A 22,925-nucleotide genomic window follows, 5' to 3' on the forward strand; every position below is an offset into this window, starting at 1 on the left:
ATTGCATTTGCACTTGATCCCATGTTGGTGGGCATTGATTTAGCTCAGATTCAAACATGAAAAATGATTTGATGTTTTAATTGTTTCCATCTGTCTTAGAACCTGAACATACTGTACATCTGAATGATCTATAACAGTGTCTTCAAACATGAAGCTGGTAACCACAAAACCAATACACAGTTCTGCATTCTTCCACTGTACAGCTGATAAATCTACTCATTTCTATCCTTCACAGATCTGGAGAAGGTCATCTGTGCTTAAATCAGATCTTTTTTCGATCCTGCTGCAACACTCATGCAAAGTAAAACATCTCTCTCTAACACTTCGCTGGATTAGCTGTGTGTAGCTGGTACGATTTAAACTGCCGCCAAAAGGAAAGACTGTGTATGACCAACTTAATCATCACCCTGCTGGTATAAAACAGGAAATGAGCCGAGGATTGAAAGCTGAGGTCAGTCTGACCTCCAGCTATATGCAGCTGATCTTTATCTTCTTTTATGAATCAGAGCAACGGCTTGAGGTCCTGGCCTCTGACGTTTTCACATATTGATCCTGATGACGATTGTTATTACTACATGACAAAACCACTATAAGTTTCCTGTTGACCTGTTGTTATTTCATTGTACTCACACACACACACACACACACACACACACACAAGTCTACATATTGTATTCCACAGAAACAAAACAAAATACCTTAATTTCTTCTTAAAAAGGGGTGCATTCAAAAGCCAGCCTGGTTTTACTCTCAGGGTGTCAAAATATATTGCTTCTGCTGTGTTCAGACACCGACTTGACAGGAAATCTCCCACAAATTTCAAGAAATTAGAAACAGGTGACAAGGATATAACCTCAAAAATAGATGGAAAAAAGGGAGGAGTGTTAGAAAACAGAAAACACACAAAAATTATATATATATATATATATATATATATATATATATATATATATATATATATATATATATATATATATATATATATATATATATGTTTTCGCCAATTACTCGTTGCCTTGCTTCATGTTTTTGCAAGAAGTCAGAACCAAAAGTTTTAGATGGTTAACTTAACCGGCGACCCCTTGTTTCCAGCGACTCCTGATGCGGCAAAATACAACATAAGAGGCTGCCTTTGGCATCATTTTGGGCTTCACAAAGTATCACAGGTAGGGATGAGATCATCTTGTGAAAGCAAAGGTTTTGTTAAAAAAGATAAAAAATGAATCTGCTCTTGTGATGAAATATATATTTGTTCATATTGACAAATTCAAGTCACACCACAAGGTTACCATACAACCTTGTAACATTACCACACAAATAACAACCAAAATAATGCAAATTTATTCCATAAAAGCCCTGTAATTACCTTGTAACTGTTTTTCTTCCATACTTTTTTCTATATCAGTATGGATTTATTTTGTGTATCGCATATACTTTTGTTTTTACAATAAATTAATAAAAATAAAAATCCTTAACAGTACAGAGACGAGAGAGGCATTTCAGTTTTCAGACTTTTGCTGCCATCTGGTGATCACAGAGTGAACTGCAGGTTTACTAGTATTATATTAATAATACAAATATTCTACTGACAATGACACAATTTACATTATCTCATGGGTTTATTTTGTTTTATTTTATTTACAATGTTAAAACAGTGCAGCCAAACATACAATAAATAAAACACTGAATCATGACAAAAAAAACAGAGGGATAATGTCAGAACAGCAACAGGAGCGTCATGCAGCTAATACAAAGATTGTCCAGCAATACCTAAAACCAAGCTGACTCTTCATGCTTTACAGCCACTTCATCGACCCAAATTAGATCCAAAGAAAGTTTGTCTGGTTCCTCGCTGACATATTCTGCTCTTCTGGAAATCTTCTCTCCACTCTTCATGCTTTTTTTAACTGTTGGAAGGATATTATTTGTCCGCAGGTGTCCAACAGATGATCCACAGCCTGACCTAATCTGCAAGGTGCCTCGTGTTCTTAACTTCAAAATCTGCCGTTTTTACCATAAGGCACTTGTATGCAGTTAGAAATGTCACTACTGAAATAATCTGACCCTGGCTGGTGTGAGTGTGGTACAGAACCAGGGTCAGTGCAGCACGCAGGTTAATATAGTCAAACTAAAAAGTCTTAAAGGTATTTATACAAAGGTCATGATGTCTCCCGGTGAAACATTTTTACATCTCAGTAAAAAATAAAAAAATAATAATTAAAAAAAAAGTGGTGTTTTTTGAAAACCTCATAATTAGGACATATCTACTTCTGGCATACATAGTATCATAGGTTTTAAAGGAGCAGTGTGTAGGATTTAGTGGCATTTCAGTGTTTCACACAGAGTTAAAGAGAGTGTATGTGTGAGCAGCAAACCTTTTTTCTTTTTTTTTTTTTTAAATGTGTATGTCCCTTTGCATCATTCTGTGTCCCCTTTCTAAATTTGGAGATTTTGCAGGTCCTTGAACGTTTAAGAGTCTGGATCAGTCGATCCGTTCAGAGCTAATCAGATCAGAGCGATGTAGGAGAGGATAGAAGAGGAATATAAATTTTTAGACGGTTAAGTTTCACTTCCAAAGCGCCTGACGCTCTACTGCTCCATCTGTGCCCAGAGTACACTCTCTGAGAGTGTAGTACAATGAATAACTGAATGATAAATATTTTTCAACAGTGCTCCTAATGAACGGTCAAGCTCTAAAAATAGAAAATCTATTTGTGACGGCAGATGTTTTAATCGTGGCGGGCCGCCATAAATAAATGAATGTGTTGGAGACTCTGCATTTAGCAAAGTGAGGATCGCTGATTGCAAACTGCTGAAACTCCCGGTTAGGATTCCTTTAGTGTTCATTACTCAGGTTTTTATCAGGCTTAATTATCTGGATGGAGGATGGGCTGCTAACTACGTTGGCCAACACGTAAATGTGAAAAACGAAAAGCGAATCTGGACCCGGTGCTTGAATTGCACAGTCTGTGCTGCTGTAGGAACACATGCACACATAAATGCCTCAATCTTAGATAATGAAAACATGAAAATTATTATTTTAAGGTGAAATATACACTCTTATTATATTACTTTTTATATATTTACTCAATTTCTGTCAATATATTCTCCATAAATCCTACACACTGGACCTTTCATTCGAGACTATGTTTTTGCACATAATCATTTTACACACTGGTCCAAAAATTTAAATGCTTACACTGCATATGTGCAGACCATAGAGTAAATATTGCTTTGCTTTTCTTACATGTTTGGTTTTCATGCGACTACAGCGCTATGGCCGTGGTGTCATATAGTGACATTTTTTGTTCTTTTTCAAGTTCACTCAGGCAATAAACTATCAATGTACAGTACACCTGACTGACATATTAACAAAAAGTGAAAAAAGATATTGACACAAAAAGGCAATTTCTTTTCCTTGAATAAGGAAATACAAAAAACTATCATGTGAACTTGTTTTCAGAGCAATCAGCAAAACCAGACAACACTCAGTGTTCGGCAACATGTTACTGATATCTTACATACTGACATTTTCCCATTGCTTACCAGTGCTAACTAACAGAAAATCCCAAAACATAATTTCTATTTTAAAAAAATGCATTATTTCATTGCCCATATCAGTCGTCAGTCTTACAGTAGTTAAGGCAAAAAGTAGTGTTTGTCACAGGCAGTGGCTTCCTCATCAACAATGTCCAGTGTGTCTGTATGCATCTATGATTATACTGTATTTTTGTGCATTCATGCATGTCTTTGTGATTTTCTGTCCTCCTTTGTCCTGATGACAGACTGTGAAGTCCATGTGAGCATCAGTACTCCTTCTGCAGGTTGCAAAGCATCTTGAGCAGCTAGACTGGCTCTGATTTCTCATTGGCCTTCAGTTTAAATTGTAACACACTGATATAGATGCACAGCATAAATAGACTATGCAAGGCCAGCCATCAGCGGGCTACAGTATGAGAGATCCAGTCACACTGTATGAGGCCACCAGTACTGACACAGTACAGAGTGCACAAAATGTCATGATCTCAGTTTATGTGCACTTTCTTAGTCCGTTAGTTCCAATGCAAAGACAGAATGAGAGCCACACATGGTGATTCGAATAAATTCAGTCAGTCAGTGCTTTAGAGTGAGTTAAGAGGTACCGTCGCTCCAGTGTGTGGCCCATTCCTTTTTATGGACAACTCCTGACTTCTCAGTCTGGAACTGAGGCCGGTCCTCGCGAGGAATCTTCACCGCGTGGTACTGAGGCAGTTTGTCTTTGTAGTGGGCCCGTTGGAAGAAACCACACTGTTGGTGCAGGAAAGAGGAGTGCAGGTAGCAGCACATGCAGAGGAAGAAAGGGAGTGATGGTCGAGGGGGCAGGAAGGAAAAAACAAAGAATTAACTGATGTCATATATGAGAACATATAGGAGAATTGTCTGTCCTTAAAGGGACAGTTTAATGTTTTTATGTGGGTTGTAATGTGGTACTTGTCCATAGTCGGTGTGTGACACACACGCCCCCAGTTTGGAGAAGCAGGCTGGAGTCTGACACAGAAGCTAAACAATGCACTGACATGATTGGGGTACAGCAACGAACCATATTTTAGCCACCTCAAAAAAGTCCCACCCAAAAAGAAAAAAGTGTATGCTATACCGGGAGCATTTTCGGGAGCTGCTGATCTACGGCTGCTTCATTTAGTTAGTTAGTTTGTGTTGTTGTGTGACTTTGGTGAATCTGAACTAACCCTTTTAAATGCCAAAGTCACACAATAACTAAAGCAAATTAACTGAGGCAGCGGTGCACCAGCAGCTCCTGTGCTCAGTGATGTTAAATCTCTGTTCTTCTCAGTGGAGTCTGGCTTTGAGGAGGGTGATACATTTGGCTTAATTTTCCCTGTCTGACATTAATGTAAAGCAGTGAAAATACTCTCAAAATAGCATACACTTCAACTGATTTTTTTTTTTTTTTAGATGGGACATTATTTAAGGAGGCTGAAATACGTTTTGCTACTGACCCCATCCACAGTTTTTAATAAACTGTCTATAGATAAGTACCTCATACAACCCCACTTCATTAAAAAAATCCTAACCATTCCTTTTAATTCATTCTACTTTCCAATATCATGCCTTGTAAGAGACTAATAAAATCTCATTTATTCTATTAAATTATATCATATTTATCTGTTGACATTGTGCAGTCAAACTGACTTTAATAAAGAGGCACATCCACCCAAAAAGCACATCTGCATGCTCTGCATTTCAAATTCAGCAACAGTCTTTTTAAGTGTCCTTGATTAACACACCAACACGCTGCCAAAGTGCCATTAAGAAAAACTGCACACTTAATGTGAACAAAAAAAAACACCTGCTGATACAAATGACAAGTTGATTCTGGCACCTGTGAAAAAAACAGTTGGTCATGAGGTGAAAGTCAAATAGGAGTGTTAATAGACTGAAAAGTGCATGACAAACACATCAGGAAAATTAATAGTCTGCACAGACTGGTGCCAGAATGAACGAGTGTGGATGATTAAACTGTAACAGCAGAGTCACCACACACAGCACAGCGGGCACCAAGAGCCCTGAAGGAGAGGTGGCTGGATGGTGTTCAATAAGCACAGGTTAAAAAGACAAAACAGAATTAAATAATAGGAATCAATTTGAAATTATAGATTTTTCCACTATCTGTGATCTAATAACAGTGAGCTCCACAGTGGTAAAAGTTGTATGTTGATTCAGCCAAATGCCTCATGGCTTAAAAACTATAACAATATCCATGAGCACAGCTGGCCTCAATTTATACCATAACCATAAATGACCAATTGCTAAACCACTTGCCCAAGCTGCAATTGCCCAATCATAGTAACCAAGCACAGTGAACACCAAGCTCTGAATTCCTCCACGTCTTCACATGTTGAAGCTGTGCACTTGCGACTATGTAGTTGATGGTATTTTAGCTTTTTTTCTGAATAAACACAACAGCAAAAGTGTAATGATACGGACTTAACAGCCTGTTTGTCTGTTCCACTGTACTGTGAAATTTAGCATGGCTGGCTTACCACTGTATCTGCAGGAGCTGCATAATTTAGCATTAACATATTGGACGGCCATTAACTAGCTAACTATGTTTTGCAGGATTGCAAGTTAAAAAAGGCCCGTTCATGACAAACACGTCCACTGTGTGACGTTAGTTTTTCCTCTATGCATAACAGAGTGGTGCAGGAATGGGTCCTTAAACCCAGGAATGAGTTCTGGTTTCATGGTTCCTTCCATGTTTTTTGAAAATAGATTTTTGGTTAAATATCTGAAATAAGGTCTGTAGTAAAGAAAGACTTGGAAAATTTACATCTCTTGAAATCAATGTTTGCTGACAAGTGGCTAATGTATAGTATAATTTTGTATATATATATAAGTCTGTATGCATTTAATTCTTGTTAATAAAAGGTTTTAAGGCTGATCATTGTTTGGTCACTCAAAATAGCACTGCATTTTAAATAAGTAATGCATATTTTGCACAGACATGTTTGGAGTTTTTCAAGTATATACTTTAAACAACAGCCAAAACAAAACATATTCATAGTTTTTCCAAAATATTCTGTTAATTTCAAATCACCTCCAGGCCTGCACAACAGTTTTCTTAATTTCATAACTTTTCCAGGAATTTAATGACAGTGGGAACCCTGTAAAGCATAATTTAACTTCTTTTCAATTATGTCCAGTTTTAAATGGCTTATTTTAAAATAGAAATGAAATCTTACTTTTTTATTTATCATACTAGCTTTTGACTGCAATACAAAAACATTAACTGGTGCAAATTTAATTTAATTTGAACACATGTTGAAGCTTCAGCCTCTGTCAAGTGCTTTTTAATTGATTGCCGATGTTGACAGGCTCAAAAGCTCGCTGAGCAACCTCATTTAAAAGGTTATTGTTTAAAATGAGTCAGCTGGAAGATTAAAAACTCAGCCGGAGAGAGCATTTCCACCAACACATGGAGCTGACGTTAGCTTAACAAGGTAGCTAGAGCTGATAAAATCTGCCAGTGTCAGTTGAGTGCCAGAGGCGCAGGGCTTAGGAAACAGTCGATTACCCACCATCCCGCTGCCACAATATCACATGTGTGTTTTTGTTATTAACAGTGCCAAAATTTAATATTTCACACTGTAATGAACACCACCAGCCACACCACAGTGCACCGAGGAACAAAGCGATTGAGGGTGAGTATTTTACCGCTTGGAGGGAGAGGAGGAGGGGAGAGCAGGCCAGAGTGAAATATTTTTTCTTATTATAGTTCTGATGCCTGCTTCTCCGCCTCCGAGGGTTGGACCCCCAAATGAGCGCGGTAGTACTCCGTCTCATAGTGTCGGCGCCGCTCACTGCGTTTGAAGAACCCACACTGGGCAACAGATCACCACAGGGGAAACAATGGGAAATGAATGAGAGAGGGGATTTAAGGACAGAGAGTCCGCAGATGGAAGAGAGAGGAGACAAAACAAGAGGGATGACACACAGAGGACAAACAAAAGAGGAAAGGAGCAGATGAGAGTGAGCTGGAAGTAATAAAATGATTACAGGGCAGAACAGAACAAAGCGGATAGAAATAATTGGACTACCACGGAAAGCGATAAGAAAGAGTAATGGCCAATGAGGTGACAGGGAAATTAAACTATAACGACCTTTTGTATAAAGGCCATTGTACTACATTTATCAGTATTTGCTATTTAAGAAAATCTTAATTCATTGTTTGGGACACAGAGCACAACGGAGCATATAGAGAGTACAACAAAGTGGTGACAGTTCCTCTGTGTGTGTGTGTGTGTGTGTGTGTGTGTGTGTGTGTGTGTGTGTGTGTGTGTGTGTGTTACCTTCCACAGTATGCAGACCAGCAGAGTCAGCAGCAGGATGCCTGCCAGGACGGCTATGAGGATGATCCACCAGGGGATCCAGTACTGGTCAGTGAGACCAGGCTCAGGATAGATCATCACTGGAACCTAGAGAGGAAGGGAGGACGCAAAATGAAAGGACAAATCAGCGAGTCAGGCCTCAGTCACACATACCTGTAATCAGGGCACCTACAGCTTAAGGCACATTAGATTTAAGACTTTTCAAGACATTTTAATTGGCCGCTTGGAATGAAATTTAAGACCAATTTCACAATAACTGAAAAATACAAAAAACAAAAAATGGGGTTATAGACAATTTTGCCAAAATGTTTATTATAATTTCAAACATGATTCCAGTTGGTTCTGCTTCCATGCTCTGCCTGAGGTTAACGCCAGAGGCATTTGGTAATTTAAAAAAAAAAAAAGATATATTAAGATAGATATTACTACTTGTTTTGAGATTTTAAATGTAATGTCAGATTCAGGATTCATGTCCCAAACAGTATTAAGACTTCTGAGAGGTTGTTTTAAGACATTTTCATACAAATGAAAGCCTTATTTTTAGATGAATTCAATGAGGGTCTGTAGGAACCCTCTATAATGATAACAGGTGTTTTTTAAAAGAGTCAAAATAAATGCAGACTAACTGTAAATTAACTCATACTGCTGATAAGAATTTGTACAACTTTTTACTTTTAAAGCTCCTCAAGGCCTGGCTCCAGATTACATTTCAGACTTTTAAATCCTCATGAACCTTTGCATAGTTTGAGATCCTCAGGCAGAGGTGTTTAAGTCTTTCCTAAAAATGTATTTTGATTGGAAGGCATATCCTGCTTTATCTAAATTGTCTATTTTATTGCTATCTTATTGATTTCAATTATTATTATCATCTATATTCTAATTTCTTAGATATAATTGTCATTCTTCTTGTATTTTTATTAGTGCTGGGCCGTTAACGGCGTTAACGTGCTGCGTTAACGCGGGATTATTAAACTATTCACTAAGTTGGGTCTATACAGTGAGCAAGGCACCAATTTCACTTTGTTGTTTAAGCGCGGATGTATACCTGGTCGAATTACGTGGAGGGGGCGTGAACAAGGCAGAAGCTGGTCTGCCTGAGTGACTGGAGTGATTGGCTCAAGCCGTGTCACAAAGCTACTGACTGTTAATGGTCTTCTTCATGACCTCTAATGTAGGCCCACAGTTCAATTAGGGTCATGTTATCAGAGGCTGCGCCCTCTGCTGTTCATTCCAGTTAGCAGGAAAAAGCTTTTTCCACATGGAGACAGAACCTGTGTTCCTAAATGTCTGTGTTTAACAAAATGAAAAAAGTTAAACACCAAAGTAAATCTTATGGAACATTATTTTTCTTTACCAAATATTATAGTAGAACAGCTTTCTCAAGCAGTTTGTGATGCATTTTCATCATTTAGATAGATAGATATTATTTTGAATGTCTTTGGCAAAATTCAAATCTATAATTTTAATTTAGATTAATCTAGATTAACTACAGGATTGCAGTGAGATTAATCTAGATTAAAAAAATTAATCTATGCCCAGCACTAATTTTTATATTTAAAGACATTTTATTTAATTTCATTCTCCTTGTGTTTTCAATAAGTTTAGTTTTATAATAAAGCACTTTTTAGCTTTGTTTTGAAAGGTGCTATATAAATTAAGTTTATTACATCATGATAATTTAAGGCGACACCAAATTATATGCCCATTTATGTGGTTAAATTAAAAACATTTTGAGGATACATGTTACATGGACTGAAGTGTACTGAACCTTTGCAGCTGCATCCTTGAGGACCAGATGTTTGATGCTGGACTTGACAGTGATGTTGGCTCGGACCAGAAGCTCCAGAGCACTGACGGCTGGAAACTCCTGACGGAGAGAGGAACGACAGTTAAAACTTGATGAATCAATTAAATACATAAACTGTTCAGGGTAACATTGTGTTTCGTTTATTCAAATACAGCTCTTAAAAAATCATCACATCATCCTGAAGATGCCAACTGATAATCCAGGCAATAAAATGTCACTTCAGATTTGTGGTTTTGGCAATCGTTCATATTGGCAAACACATTCATCTCATAGCATACCATATAATAGGAGTGATGGGTAAAACCTTGACAATAAGACCCAGGTAAAGTAAGTTATTCAATTTCATCAAGTTTCCTGAGTAAATAAGTCAAGCCACAGAAGAAAACTACGATCTAAAAATCATGTTAATTGATGATCAATAAAAAAAAAACATGTTGGTTATATTTCTCTTATTACTCTTGGATCTGAATATCAAACACACAGACACACTTCACAGTTTCCTGACTGCCTCGACATCAAAGATCTCACTTCATTATGGTGCAGTTATCATTTATTAAGTTGCATCAGCTCAGTGTGAGCTGCCAGCAGCAGCTGTAACAGCTGGACTGAAGCTGAGATGGAGAGAGATGTGCAGTGAGGTGCTGATGTAATGATGACAGGATTATTTTTACCTCTATGAAGCTGCTGTTCCACAGCCTGGCGTGGATCTTGAGGACAGCCTGACCGGAGAAGCTGTGGAGGGGACACTGGAACACGACACAGCGTGCCGACCCCAAGAGACAATCCTGGAGGAAGAAGTGACAGCTGAGCACTCTGCAGATTTCAAATGAGCTGGAGACAGACGTAAGCAGCTATAACAGTATTTGAAAACAAAAGTAACAAAGCTTGCATCTTCCCTTTTGTGCAGCTATATTTTTCTTTCACTCACCAGTTTGAGCGACTTGCGTCTGTCTGAAGCCGCCACAGCTGGGGTGGTCCGTCTCACACTGTCTTTTGTCATCACTTGACCTTCCTCCTCTGGGTGGGAGCGACGTGTTCGCCCCTCCTGCCATATGGGGACACATTCATCCAGGCAGAGATAGGTCATGGTTGATTAATGCTTTTTAAAATAGCATTAAATTGTCAGTGTGGACACGATGTAGCAGTATAAAGGTGTAGAAGGAGGATGATGATGCGGTCAAAGTCTTGAGACCGTATTTCAAGTTACATGCTAATAGTTTCAGGAAAGAACAACCATTAAAAATTATATCCTCTCTCCTTTTTTAAACACTTTTCATTAACAGGATGGGAACTGCTATATAAAGTGAAATAAATATAAAGCACATTAATATCTGAAAAACTGTGAGTAAGACTTTTCTACTGCATTGTTACTTTTTTCTTTTTTTTTTTTTTTTAACAAAAAATCAACCTGTATTAAAAGCAAGCCAGCTATTGTCATGGCTGCAACTGACCTTTCAGTTCATTCAGTTTAGGAGCCTTCCAGGCCAAATATTATTCAACGAAAAGGGATTTTCTGTCATCTCTATTGGTGGTGTTGGAATCAAATTTCCTGATTTTGCTTTTTAATAAGCTCTGCACTACATACCACGCGATTGACAGGCCGTGGAAGGTCTGCAAGTGAGGAGCTGTATAGCTTCAGAGGATTTAAGGCCCCTGTTGGGGTGCACTGTGTGTCTGGGTGACCCTCGAACTTCAAGCTGGCGGGATACAGGAGCCACTTCTCATTGGTCAACTCGTAAGGCCACATTATGTTGAGGAAGGCCGAGCCGAGTGTCTGCAGGGCTTGTCCAGGATTCGCAACCTGACGAGGAAAAAAATCTACATGAAATAACTGTCATGACTGAAAGAACTAATATAAAAATTGAGAGCAGAAATATCTCATACTTGGATAGACCACTTATATTAAGATGAGTGTCTGCATACACACACACACACGTGTCTCACCACAAACTCAAAATCCACAGGGCTGCCGATGTCCTCCAGACTGGTCATGGCACTCTCTCCCTTTACTGTCCCGCTGAAGAACAGCTGGTGAGGACGAGCAAGTCTACAGTAAAACACGATCACATCAGTGGGTCAGACAGCTGCAAACACACTAACACAACTTCGTACAGCATACATCTGTTTACTACCTAGAGAAGCTGTATTTTGTAAGCACCTCAGTAAACATGGAATTAAAGTATGCCTTTTGCCTCTCATAAATGTCAGACAGCAAGATTATTTTTTTTTTAGTCAAACTGATGCATTGCTGCATCCCACATAACCTTATTTTTAAACAAGATGAGACGAGATCCCAACATTCCCAATAATACCATATCATTCCAGAAATGTCTCAAAAAGACCACAAAGAGATACAAAAGAACAGCAAAGATGCACAAAACAGCTACAAAACAACCAAAAAGAGACACAGATGACTACAAAGATAGACAAAAGAAACTCAAAGAGAAACAAAACAACTTCAAGGAGACACAATTCCCCCAAAAGATGCATAACAACTAAAAAGAAATGCAAAACTGTGGCAGAGGTGGTTGGTGCCCTTTGTCCTATAATACCCCCATGCAAATATGTGTAATGTGTATAAAATGATGCACAGAATTTCTAGTGTGAACATCATATAGCGTCACTAAAGAGTTGATCAGGCTGATATAGGATAACATCAATTTAACAAACTTAAAGCTAAGGAAAAACAAGGTTTCCTTTCTAAGGCAAATACAATTTTTAAACACTGATGGAGAAAGAGTTTTAAAATGTTTACTCACCCGCTGACAGACAGAGGGAGCTCTATCACCACTTTAGCAAAGGCTGTAACCGGTGCCAAACCAGGCTGCTCACTGATCCTGAGGACAAAACCACGAACAAACAGTGTGATTATTTGGTCTGAACAAGTCAAATATCTGCAGCTAAATAACCAAAGTTTGATGTGAGTGAAATGAGATGCTTCTGTCAGTCATGGCATCATTTGACTTTTCTCTGTCAGAGAAGATGTAGAGGACTTACGTTGACAGTGAGAGATCTGCTGTCAGCTCAGTGGTCTCAATTGTGATGTTAGATGTGCTCAAGTTGATGGAGAATTTCAGCTGATAAAAAAAGCAAAACATGAAGTGATATTTCAGATAAAACAAGGGGTGAACTGGCTAAAACAATTATACATAATTACACTTAATGCTGAAATTATGCTGATTTTGTTTCACACTGAGGGAAAGAAATCTAAAATAGTATGCAAGTATATAACATTAATAAGCGATATACATTTTCTTACATAAAGTTTAATCTCTTTTTCCTGACATTCATCCAAGCTTTCACACTGTTTTGTTTCCGTACCTTCGTATTTCGTTTCACAGGGTTTCCCAGGTCACATTCAACTTGAGAGCCATTCTGGTTCGCTTGGCATCTCATCTACAGTGGGTCAAGAAATCAAACAAATACTATCAGCAAAAACCAAACATCCAAACATGCACATTTTTGGTATATGAATCCACCTCTGCCACCCAGAGATTTGTCTTATTACAGCCCATACCTGTGGCGGGACCCTGGAGCCGGCATATGACAGAGTGTCTGGTAAGGAGATAAGCAGCTGAGCAGCGTGGGCGTCGTCTCCATCCTCCTCAGGGTTCAGGGGGTCAGAGGGCATGTTGGTGACAGTGATCTCTAGCACCACCAACCGCTGGTCTGACAGGGAGAACACCTGCACATCATCCTCGTCTCTACATGAAGAGAGTGGGAAGAAAACATACATTAACAGGTGTCAAGGAAATACTTGACAGATCTCATTTTGCTGCACGCTGAATTAATATAACATGATTTTATTCTGTATGACTTGAGCTTGTGTGAAAAGATAAGAGCCTCTTTCTAGTAAGTCAACACTTATTAAGGGTCCTGGCTGATGTTTATTTTATCTCAAATATGACACTTTTAGCACCTTGGTTCATCAAAAAGTTCCCTATCAAAACATCTAATCACAAGCTCACACAACTCTTATTGTATAATCGAAGTCTCATTTATCCATTCGTATGCTCAGTACTTCTGAAACACATGCATTTTCGGTAAAACCTTTTTTGTTTAAAACATGTCTGTACAGACAGTCTGCTGTTGTAAAATGCAGAAACCTTTTACTTCAATTCTTCAAGAATTTTCTCTTTTTTGGATTTTTTGATTGTTCACATGGAGGTATGAGAGAAATTAAAGTTGTCTTCACAAAATAAGCAGAACACGCAGTGAGTAACTGATACACAACTGGTCCTTTTTTGGGTGAAGTACCCCTTCAATAAAGCCATCAATATTAACTCATACACTCCGTAGAAAGGGTGCCTTATTATCAGCTGGTACCAAGAGATTTACTAAAATGACTATTAGTAAAACCGGCATTATTACCTCCGCACATACACATTTGTTTGTGCTGACGGTATAGGTTGCTAGGCAATAGTCTTTCAGACACACTTTATATCATCATGGCCCCCAGCTCACACACAGTGGGCTCTGCAGACACTAACTTTGGCAGAGGGGTGAAGAGGTCAGAGGTTATGGGTCGTGTCCCAAACTGGTAGCTCAGCTTCAGGTTGCTCTGGCAGATTGTGTCGTTCCCGCATCCTTCTCGCCGGAAGTTCACCTTCAGAGGGTAAACGGGACAGACGTGAAATGGTTTATTAAATCTCAAAACACATTCAACATCTAGTTCAAGGTTTTTATTATATAGCAAGATAAATACTGGAATGGTTTAATTTTTATTAGCAACTAAGTTATTGTTTAAGCAAAAGTGCCAAAAATCCAGTGGTTCCAGCCTCGCAAATGTATTTTTTTTTTTAGTTTTTCTTTGTTCTCTATGCTTGTCTTAATGTTTGCTGCAGCCCTAGTGAATTAGCAATGCCTATTATCAGTAGATATGTGGGGTTTAAACTGCATGGATGATCATGGATGCAGCCAGTGGATGTGTGTGTGAGGAGGTAGGTGAATCAGGATAAAGTTCCAGGAAAGGATTCAACATCTCAGTTAACTGTACTTTATGAAAATGTAACTTCAGTGCTGATGTACCACATTTAACGAAGGTGCACATGAAGTTATAATCTTTTAACAACAGGATCAAATGTGCAATCCAGACTTTACACCATCATGAACCCTATTTATGTAAAAATATTGTTCTGCATGTATAATTATGTATATGTTGTTAAATACTCATTTTTCAGTTAGATATGTTTTATGTGTTATATATTTCATGCTCTAAGTAGCCTGAATTACTGCACAAAAAAGACTGTTGATGTGAAGTGTCTCATAAAGTTCGACTTCTTTATGCAGTAATCTGTGGGCAAGTGTAGCCCATTAACATTAATCCCGACCATAAAATACTTGCTTCCTTTTTGTTACAGACCTCCGACTGCAGCGTATTAGAGGGGGAAACACTCAGTACAGGCGCCAGCTTCTCCAGCCGCTTGGCTGAGTGTCTGCGTGGTGGCACAGGCTTGATAGTGTGGGTTATCGCCACTGAGATGGGACGCAGTTTGTCCCGGATGTTCTCCTGCATGGACAGGGATCATAAAAAAGATTAATGGACAAGAAAAGATTTAGTTAGAGTTTGTTATGTTGGCCTTTTTGTGGAACATTAACTCGAACATCCCAAAGCACTGAATGAAAGTAAGGAATTCAATGCCCTAACACTCATTTCACCAGGTAGAAAAAATCATGGTATACCTTTAACGTTATTATTATTTTCATTCATTTTTTACTACCGAAGTAACAAAAAGAAAAAAATACCTCAAACTGAACAAAAAAAAAAAATAGAATTTTTGCAGAATAATAAAAGAAAACTGTAGTTGAAGGTTTCTCATCTGGACAAAAAAAGTGAGTTACTGACGTGAAGCTGGAAGGTAGCAGTGGTGCACACAGGGTGACGCTGACGATGCAGCTCCACCTCTTCTGTCTGAGTATACTCCGGCTCCAGGGAACTGCGGCCCAGGAAGTTAATGCGGTGTGGGAGGCCCAGCTTCCTGCGCTCGGTGTCGGCTTCAAAGTGCACAACCAGGGCTTGAAGGGAGTTAAAACGAGGGGGATTTTTTGAAGAGAGACACAGGGGTAGAAAAAAATGTCAGGACACACACAGAGAGCACTTAAAGAGCCCACCAGGGGCAGAACATATATGAACCCCCCCCCCATGTGAGGGAATACAGTATCACACAGCTGTGATTTAATGAAAATAAAGTCTAATGTTACTCCACAGATAAGGTGACTTTCAACTGTAAATAGAAATGACTCCTGTGCCACATGAGAGAAGAACAAAAATGGTCTTGAAACTGCAGAGTGACTTACTAATGTGTGGTGAGTAGTGTTCTGGGTGGGCTGTGAAGGTGAAGCACGCCTTGACCTCCACGCTAAAAAAAGGGAGAGTGGAGAGTGAAAAACATTTTCTGTTACAGTATTACAGATGATGAGATGATGCACTATTGTTAAAATAAAAATCAAAGAGAAAAATACATTAGCAGCTGTTTTTTATTTTTTAAATCTGGGTTTAGTTCAGTTATCCTGAATTATTTGTTATGTTGTAATAATTTCTTACCAGACTCCTTCTCTGCCCTTACAGTTCTGCTGCTTCAGATCAATTTTCCCAGGATCGATAGATATATCTCTGACCACATGAATGACTGGACGAGACCTTGGAGACACACAAAAACACAAAGAGGTGTGTCAGGTACAACACATTACGCCTTATCATGGTAAAACAAATTGTAAACATGCAAAATGTATGATATGATATGAATGTTATGTCATTATTGCCTGCTTAAATTTGGAATTTGATCATGATTTTTCCAACATTAAAAATTAAACATCAGGCATTTATGTTTCCTCTCAGCAGCATATTGTTATAAAACTGATGATCTCATTTTCTCACCTGAAGAGAACCACTGAGTTGTTAAGTGAGCCCACTGCTACATCTGGGTATTGGTTATTATCAATATCCAAACCGCCTGAGATGGAGTATCCAAAACGTCTCACATCAAAGTCACGACCATCCAGCACCTGATGGGATAAAAAACACTCATCAGTCATCATTCATCCAGTTACTCGTGTAGTCTTCCTTTCATTATTCTCTTCTTCTCCTGATTCTTTAACTGTTGTATGAAACTCACCTGAGCAGGTTTTGTTTCAATTCCAGCATTTGAGCCTCTGTAGATGAAAACTTTGCCATCACCATCAAACGGTGCCCCCACAGCAATATCTGAACAGGGACATTAATGATTTAAAAACTGTTGTAAGAGAACATTAAGAAACAAACATCTAATATTATGGTTTATATTCAAAATGTTTTAAACAGAAACACAGTACAAAGAGAGCTACAGAGACATATTACTGCTAAACAATGTTGGCTAAAAGTCAAAGTAAAACTTAAATACCCATCTAGTTCAACCAAGGACAGTAAAATTAAAGAATCAGTCACTTTACATTATTATAGGTGAAAGTGATGATGTTACATCCACTTCAATTGGTCTTGGTAACTTTAAGGAAGCCCTTTGGGGGTTTCTGCCTTTGTTTTGCTCAAAATTGTCCTATGTTTTTTGCTTGGTTAGGGAGTTTAGTATCATTTTGTTTTTTAGTCAGTGTTGGCTTTTGTTTATTATTTTGGCCTTGGAGACCCTCACACCTTATTTGCTGCAATTTTTTTTGTTGGTTTATCTCTGTTAATCATTTTCTATAAAGAGATGTCATTCATTGTTAGACTTAAAGTATTTCAACAGCATTTTCTTGTCATTTTGGTCCCATTTTCCATCCCAGTTTTAGATAAACATGTCATGTTATTCCCTATGTTCCCCTAGACATTATTCAAGGGTTGAAACTGATGATGAACTGTGTGAAAAAATGTTTTTCTCACCGCCGTATCCGTCCTGGTCCAGATCTCCTACATTGCTGACTGTCATTCCAAACATTGAGTCGTAGGTCCCGTTAAGCCGAATCGGCCGAGCCTGATCGTCCCAGTGACCGAAGGGGTTTAGGTAAACATACACAGCTCCACCAATCTCTGCCTTACGGTCAAAGAAATTAGGAGCCCCAACAATCAGATCTGTCCAGCTGGGAACAGAAACAGAGAATTAAAAATGAATAACCCTTTTAATGAAGTACTGAACTGAGTTTTTGGGAGACCCTTACACCTCTTATCCATTTTTTTTTATTTTTGAAACCCACTTCTTTTCATCTACTGTTACCCTGAATGGTAGAGCACAACTAATTACATTTGCTCATGTACTTAACATATTAATCTCATAGCTATTTTTACTAGTTACTTTTCCAATTGAGATTTTACATATAAAACATGGTATCAAATTTATGAAATATTGTGCATCATTACAGATTAAACTATCCTCAAATACATAAAGCAGCAAAACCGAGTCCTCCTCAACCAGCTACAGTAAAGTACTGTAATAGGTCAATGCAATCCATGATAATTTACCTGCGATATAAAAGGGCCTATTCTGCCTAACAAGTACTTTTACTTTTGATCCTTTAAAGTTACAATCTCAAAAATGTCCTTCTTGTTCTTTTTGGTGGCATTTATTGCGATAAGCATTAACTGCAGAACAAGACCTCAAAAAACAGTATGCTGCTTTACAAACGTTAGTTGATGGGCAAGTCTGTCACCTCTCAGGTGGGAAACACATCACAAACTGTGCGCTGCTGGCAATTTTGACCAGAAATGTTGCAACAGACATGTAGTTCATAATAGTGCAAATACAGGGGTGTTATTCACTGTTGATCAGTATTTACTTACCCGTCCTTGTTTAAATCCGTTGTAGCTACTGAGTAGCCAAATGAAGAGGCCAGCTCCTCCCCCCAGAAGATGTGCTGTGGCACCAGCCGGTACACGTTGTCCTTCCTCAGCAGCACCACTGCCCCTGTGTGATTGGCCCGAGGTGCGCCTGCCACAAAAGTTAGCTCCCCAAGGCTCATTATCCCCATGGCCGAGTCCACAGAAAACCCTAGAAGACGGGCAGCAGGACCAAGATGGGGGCGAGAGGACGAAAGGGTCAGGGGTTAGTATTGACCATGGGGGCTCAGAGGCTCATCTCCTCTGTGTGTAGCATGTACTACTCATCTTCTTACTAATGAAATGTGTGCCTTAAGTGACTATTGATTTTGTGCCAAACTCATGATGGGTGTAAATGTCCTGTGTGCATGTGTCTGGAGGCTGGCGGACAGATGTGTGTCCACCAGTAAGAGCAGCGAAGGGTTGGTTGTGACGCTAACAGAGGGAGATGTATGGGGCTTCACCTAACCTCTCATGAGATTCATGATGCTGCTGCTCTGTATAAGCTGCCTCAAGTGAAGGCACGATATAAACACAGCGGGTGGACGTTAATCAGATTTATAACCTCTTTTGTGTGGGAGTGTACGTCTCTCTGTGTGTGTGTGTGTGTGTGTGTGTGTGTGTGTGTGTGTGTGTGTGTGTGTGTAAAGGAATGTGTACTTGCATATGAATCAGGAAAAGCAAAGGAGCGAACAAGTGGAAAGGGGAGGTGTGTGTGTGTGTTTGCTTCAAGACAAAATGTGTGTTAAAATTTTCTCATCGAGCTGTGAAAAACAGCACATCCTTTCAAACATTTCACCTGAACAGAAGCGACCACATGCATTTGCTTCACTGGTTTGAAAACATGCAGAGGGAAGAGTGTTAAATAATCTTTAACGACATAAGGGGGGGGTTGTTAGTCCTGAGTAAACATGCAGGGGGGAGACACAACAGAGACAAACAGTGAGCAGCTCCAGGGTGGCAGGTGAGGAATGCAACAGTCTGCATCACAAGTCCTGTAAAAAATGGCCAGTGGAAACAAAGGTGCTACTTTTTCCACACAGGGCGACTTTAAACACACGGGCTCGCTACAAGGTCGTCTCTGTAAAACTAAATAGGGAATAAAAGCTAAAGGCAGCAAAGGGTTCTTAAGGGGCCCTGAGACAATGAAAATGTCTCTGCTCTATCTTCATGCGAGTCATTGCACTGTAATTTGTACTACACTACAGTGATATTGCACATATCATACATATTATTGCCAGCCCTGACAATGTCAAGATGGCTGGTATAGTTTCGACCTTGTGAGTCTGGTGTGTGTCATCATGGCAAAATGGAAATGCCTATTGTAGCAGAAGCAGCTTTGAGCACCTTGCCAAGTGTTTATGGCCCCTTTCAAACACGCACTGTAATCCCTAACTTATCTGAACATTACCCAGAGGAGCTGTGTGTGAGAACATTAAAGTCCAAATCAGCTGGACCGAAATTTAACAATCTCTACCCTGCAGGGACCCTTGTATAAAGTCTATGTAATGCCCTCCTGCGTGCCATTAGAGCAGGTCATTGTCTGGAGAATCTGCAGCAAGGGAGTGCGCATGTTGATGACTTGTGCAAAACTAGTAGAGTACAAACACCCAGTGATGAAGAAGAACAATTATTTACTTTGACAAAACAACAAAAATGGAGAGGCGACGAGATTCTGAACCTTCTGATGGTAAGGACTGACGCCCAAATCATCACTACTACTTTAACAAAACACTACGGTTTCTGCAGTGTACTTTTTGCATCATGTGCTGCCCTCTGCACGCTCTACCCAGGCCAGGCGCCATTCTTCATCTTAACCAAAAATAGTGTTTTCAATCTCCTGGTGTGTGCTACATGTGTTAAAGGGCGACCATGGCCATGTCAGACCTGATTCTCCAGACATTATCTGAAAAAGAAAGCTTATGTCTGTCTGTGGACAGATAGTGGCAGGATAGTCATAACTTTGCAAGTGTGTAGTTGAGATCAAAATGAAGGCTGAGTTAAAAGACGAGTGTAGTTTTAGCATGGTTTGTCAGAGGTGGGGGGGTAGGAAGTAAATAGGGGCTATTGCCTATTTTGCTGCTAAGTATTGCCATTTCTCCTATTTTTCTGACAAAATACGAAAGTCAAGACTTATAAACATGGTGAGCATTAATGTTGTTTTAACCTGAGTAGCAGGCATATGTGTAACAAAACATACTGTTTTCTTTTTTTCTTTCATTATTATTTAAACAAAAACCTGAAACACCTTTGCAAAGGTCGTTAAACTTGTGTGGGGCATCAAGCCTCCAGAAAACCCGGCTTTGACTGCAATAAAGAGATTCTTTGACAGGATTTGATTTGACCATGATGGAGGTAAAAAGGACATATGCTTTCATTCAACAATACGCTGCTCCTTATAATTTATATGTGTAACCATATATAAAAAAACAACAAAAAACCTTTGATGTTTTGGAATTAATTATACAAATATTCAGAAATGGCTACAACACTGTCTCTACCGTTTTAGTAAGCATGCAAAGGTGTAGCACATCATCTGGTTAGGATCAATGGAAGCATGTGAGTTATAAATGAAGGCTAAAAGGTCATGTGGGAATTAGTGTTGTCAAGGAGACGGCTCAATGTGGAGAGCAGGAGGGTAAGCAGGCTCGGAGGTATGTGAATAAAGAGATTCATGGTAGATCCACACGCTTAGTGAAAAGCAATAACTGGAACAATAACAATAAACAAGACCTGATAAGCAGAAGATGAGCTGTTATTCATGAACACTAAAAACCGAGAGATTCATAACAAAAACAAACTTTAGTCCATCACTTTGGTCCACGCTGAAATATCTCAACAACTGTTGGATGTAATCACCATGAAATTTTGTACAGATATTCACGGTCCCCAGAGAATAAATCTTCCTGATTCTGTGGATTTCCTGAAGTTTCCTTTAACGCCACCAGCACGTCAAAGTTTTTAATGATCCAGTTAAATATCTTTACATCTACAGATGGATTGGGACACAATTTTGTGCAGACATTCACAAAAAATCCATGAAATTTGGTGCACACATTCATGATCCCCTCAGGATGAACTGTTACGGTAATCTCTCAATTTTCCATCTAGCACCATCATCTGGTCAAAAATTTAAAGTGACAGTTCACCCAAAAATCAAAAATATTTTTTTTTTTATTCTCTTAACTGTAGTGCTGTTAATCAGTCTTGATTGTTTTGGTGTGAGTTGCCAAGTGTTGACCATATTGGCAATAGAGACGGCTGCCCTCTTCCCGATAAAATGACACTAAATGGCACTCGGTTAGTTCGATAGTAAAAATACAGGTCCTAAATGAAACTGCTCTTAGCAAGGTCTTATATTTGAGAGAGAGAAGGATCTCTACGGCTGATATCCAGCACCTGACACCTCACACCAAAACAATCTTGACTGTTAAACGGTACTACAGCTAAGAGGTAAAAATACAGATTTGGGATTTTTGAATTGAACAGTCACTTTCATGTCCAACATTTTGGTTCATGACCAAACCTGCAAAACTAACAACACTGCCATCATCCTCAGCGGAACTTTGAGTTTATTGCTAAATGACAAATATCAGCATGCTAACATTAAACCTGCTAAACATCAGCATGTTGGCATTTTGAGAATATTTGCATGCTGATGTTAGCATTTAGCTCCACGCACCACCATGTCTTCATACAACCTCACACAGCTGCTAGCATGGCTTTAGACTCTTTGTTTTGTTTGTTAGTTAAACCGGTAAAGCGCTAAATGATTTAGTAAAACTATAACAACTAACAAGAAAACCACCACCACCTGGAAAGCTTCAAACCGACACACACATGCAGACTGACCCAACACACTACAAACAACAGATATCTACAGACAGAACAGACAAACACCTCGCTGCTACTCAAAGAGACAACCATCTCACTGTCATTTTCATATTAGCAGCTAAAAGTGGAAAAAGTTAAAAGTAATCATAACAAAAATTAAATTGTATTAAATTAAATTGTATTAAATTAAATTAAATTAAATTAAATTAAATTAAATTAAATTAAATTAAATTAAATTAAATTCCATAATAAATAAAACAATAACATTATTTAATAATACATTCTGTAGAATAAATGTCAGTAATGAATGGCCGTCTCTTTACAGTAAAGATGATGCGGTCCCACACAGTACAAAGATTACATACTAAAAATCTATCTGAAATTAGCAGAAAAGATTAAGACAAAGACGGAGGAAGAGGGTAGGACTACTTCCACTACAAGCCCAATCCGGTCCAAACAGAGACACCTCACGCCTACAAACCTAAGTAGCTATTATGAGCTACATCCTCAAACGCTGTGGGCCGGCTGGAGGGCTCCAGAGTTTTGTACAGCAGCGCATCTTCAATGGGGCTAGCCATGAACAAGAGCCCTAAGGCCCGAGATAGGAAAAAGA

The 22,925-nt window shown here is 38.9% G+C and overlaps 1 protein-coding gene across 3 annotated transcripts in view; it reads right to left on the bottom strand.

Moving 5' to 3' along the window:
- Positions 1–1,614: 1,614 nt before the first annotated feature.
- The window catches only part of itga7 (integrin, alpha 7), a 46,172-nt gene continuing 24,861 nt past the window's right edge, over positions 1,615–22,925 (bottom strand). The window contains exons 5-25 of one of the 3 annotated variants that reach the window (XM_088089203.1): positions 22,794–22,901; positions 18,443–18,650; positions 17,549–17,745; positions 16,809–16,897; positions 16,571–16,698; positions 16,238–16,333; positions 15,991–16,052; positions 15,539–15,708; positions 15,056–15,202; positions 14,184–14,299; positions 13,211–13,397; positions 13,015–13,089; positions 12,691–12,770; positions 12,453–12,530; positions 11,638–11,740; positions 11,279–11,494; positions 10,622–10,738; positions 10,365–10,478; positions 9,655–9,753; positions 7,848–7,973; positions 1,615–4,287 (exon numbers count right to left, since the gene is read on the bottom strand). In XM_088089203.1, the coding sequence (XP_087945329.1) occupies positions 4,132–4,287; positions 7,848–7,973; positions 9,655–9,753; positions 10,365–10,478; positions 10,622–10,738; positions 11,279–11,494; positions 11,638–11,740; positions 12,453–12,530; positions 12,691–12,770; positions 13,015–13,089; positions 13,211–13,397; positions 14,184–14,299; positions 15,056–15,202; positions 15,539–15,708; positions 15,991–16,052; positions 16,238–16,333; positions 16,571–16,698; positions 16,809–16,897; positions 17,549–17,745; positions 18,443–18,650; positions 22,794–22,901 (2,672 nt within the window). In that variant the 3' untranslated portion in view covers positions 1,615–4,131. Of the gene's footprint in view, positions 4,288–7,212; positions 7,379–7,847; positions 7,974–9,654; positions 9,754–10,364; positions 10,479–10,621; positions 10,739–11,278; positions 11,495–11,637; positions 11,741–12,452; positions 12,531–12,690; positions 12,771–13,014; positions 13,090–13,210; positions 13,398–14,183; positions 14,300–15,055; positions 15,203–15,538; positions 15,709–15,990; positions 16,053–16,237; positions 16,334–16,570; positions 16,699–16,808; positions 16,898–17,548; positions 17,746–18,442; positions 18,651–22,793; positions 22,902–22,925 lie in introns of all 3 variants that reach the window. The other 2 variants (XR_015779082.1, XM_088089198.1) reach the window with 2 other exon arrangements.

The sequence above is a fragment of the Plectropomus leopardus genome, chromosome 2 (assembly GCF_026936395.1).
Source record: "Plectropomus leopardus strain MGB_pleo_1.0 chromosome 2, ASM2693639v1, whole genome shotgun sequence".
NCBI lineage: Eukaryota > Metazoa > Chordata > Actinopteri > Perciformes > Serranidae > Plectropomus > Plectropomus leopardus.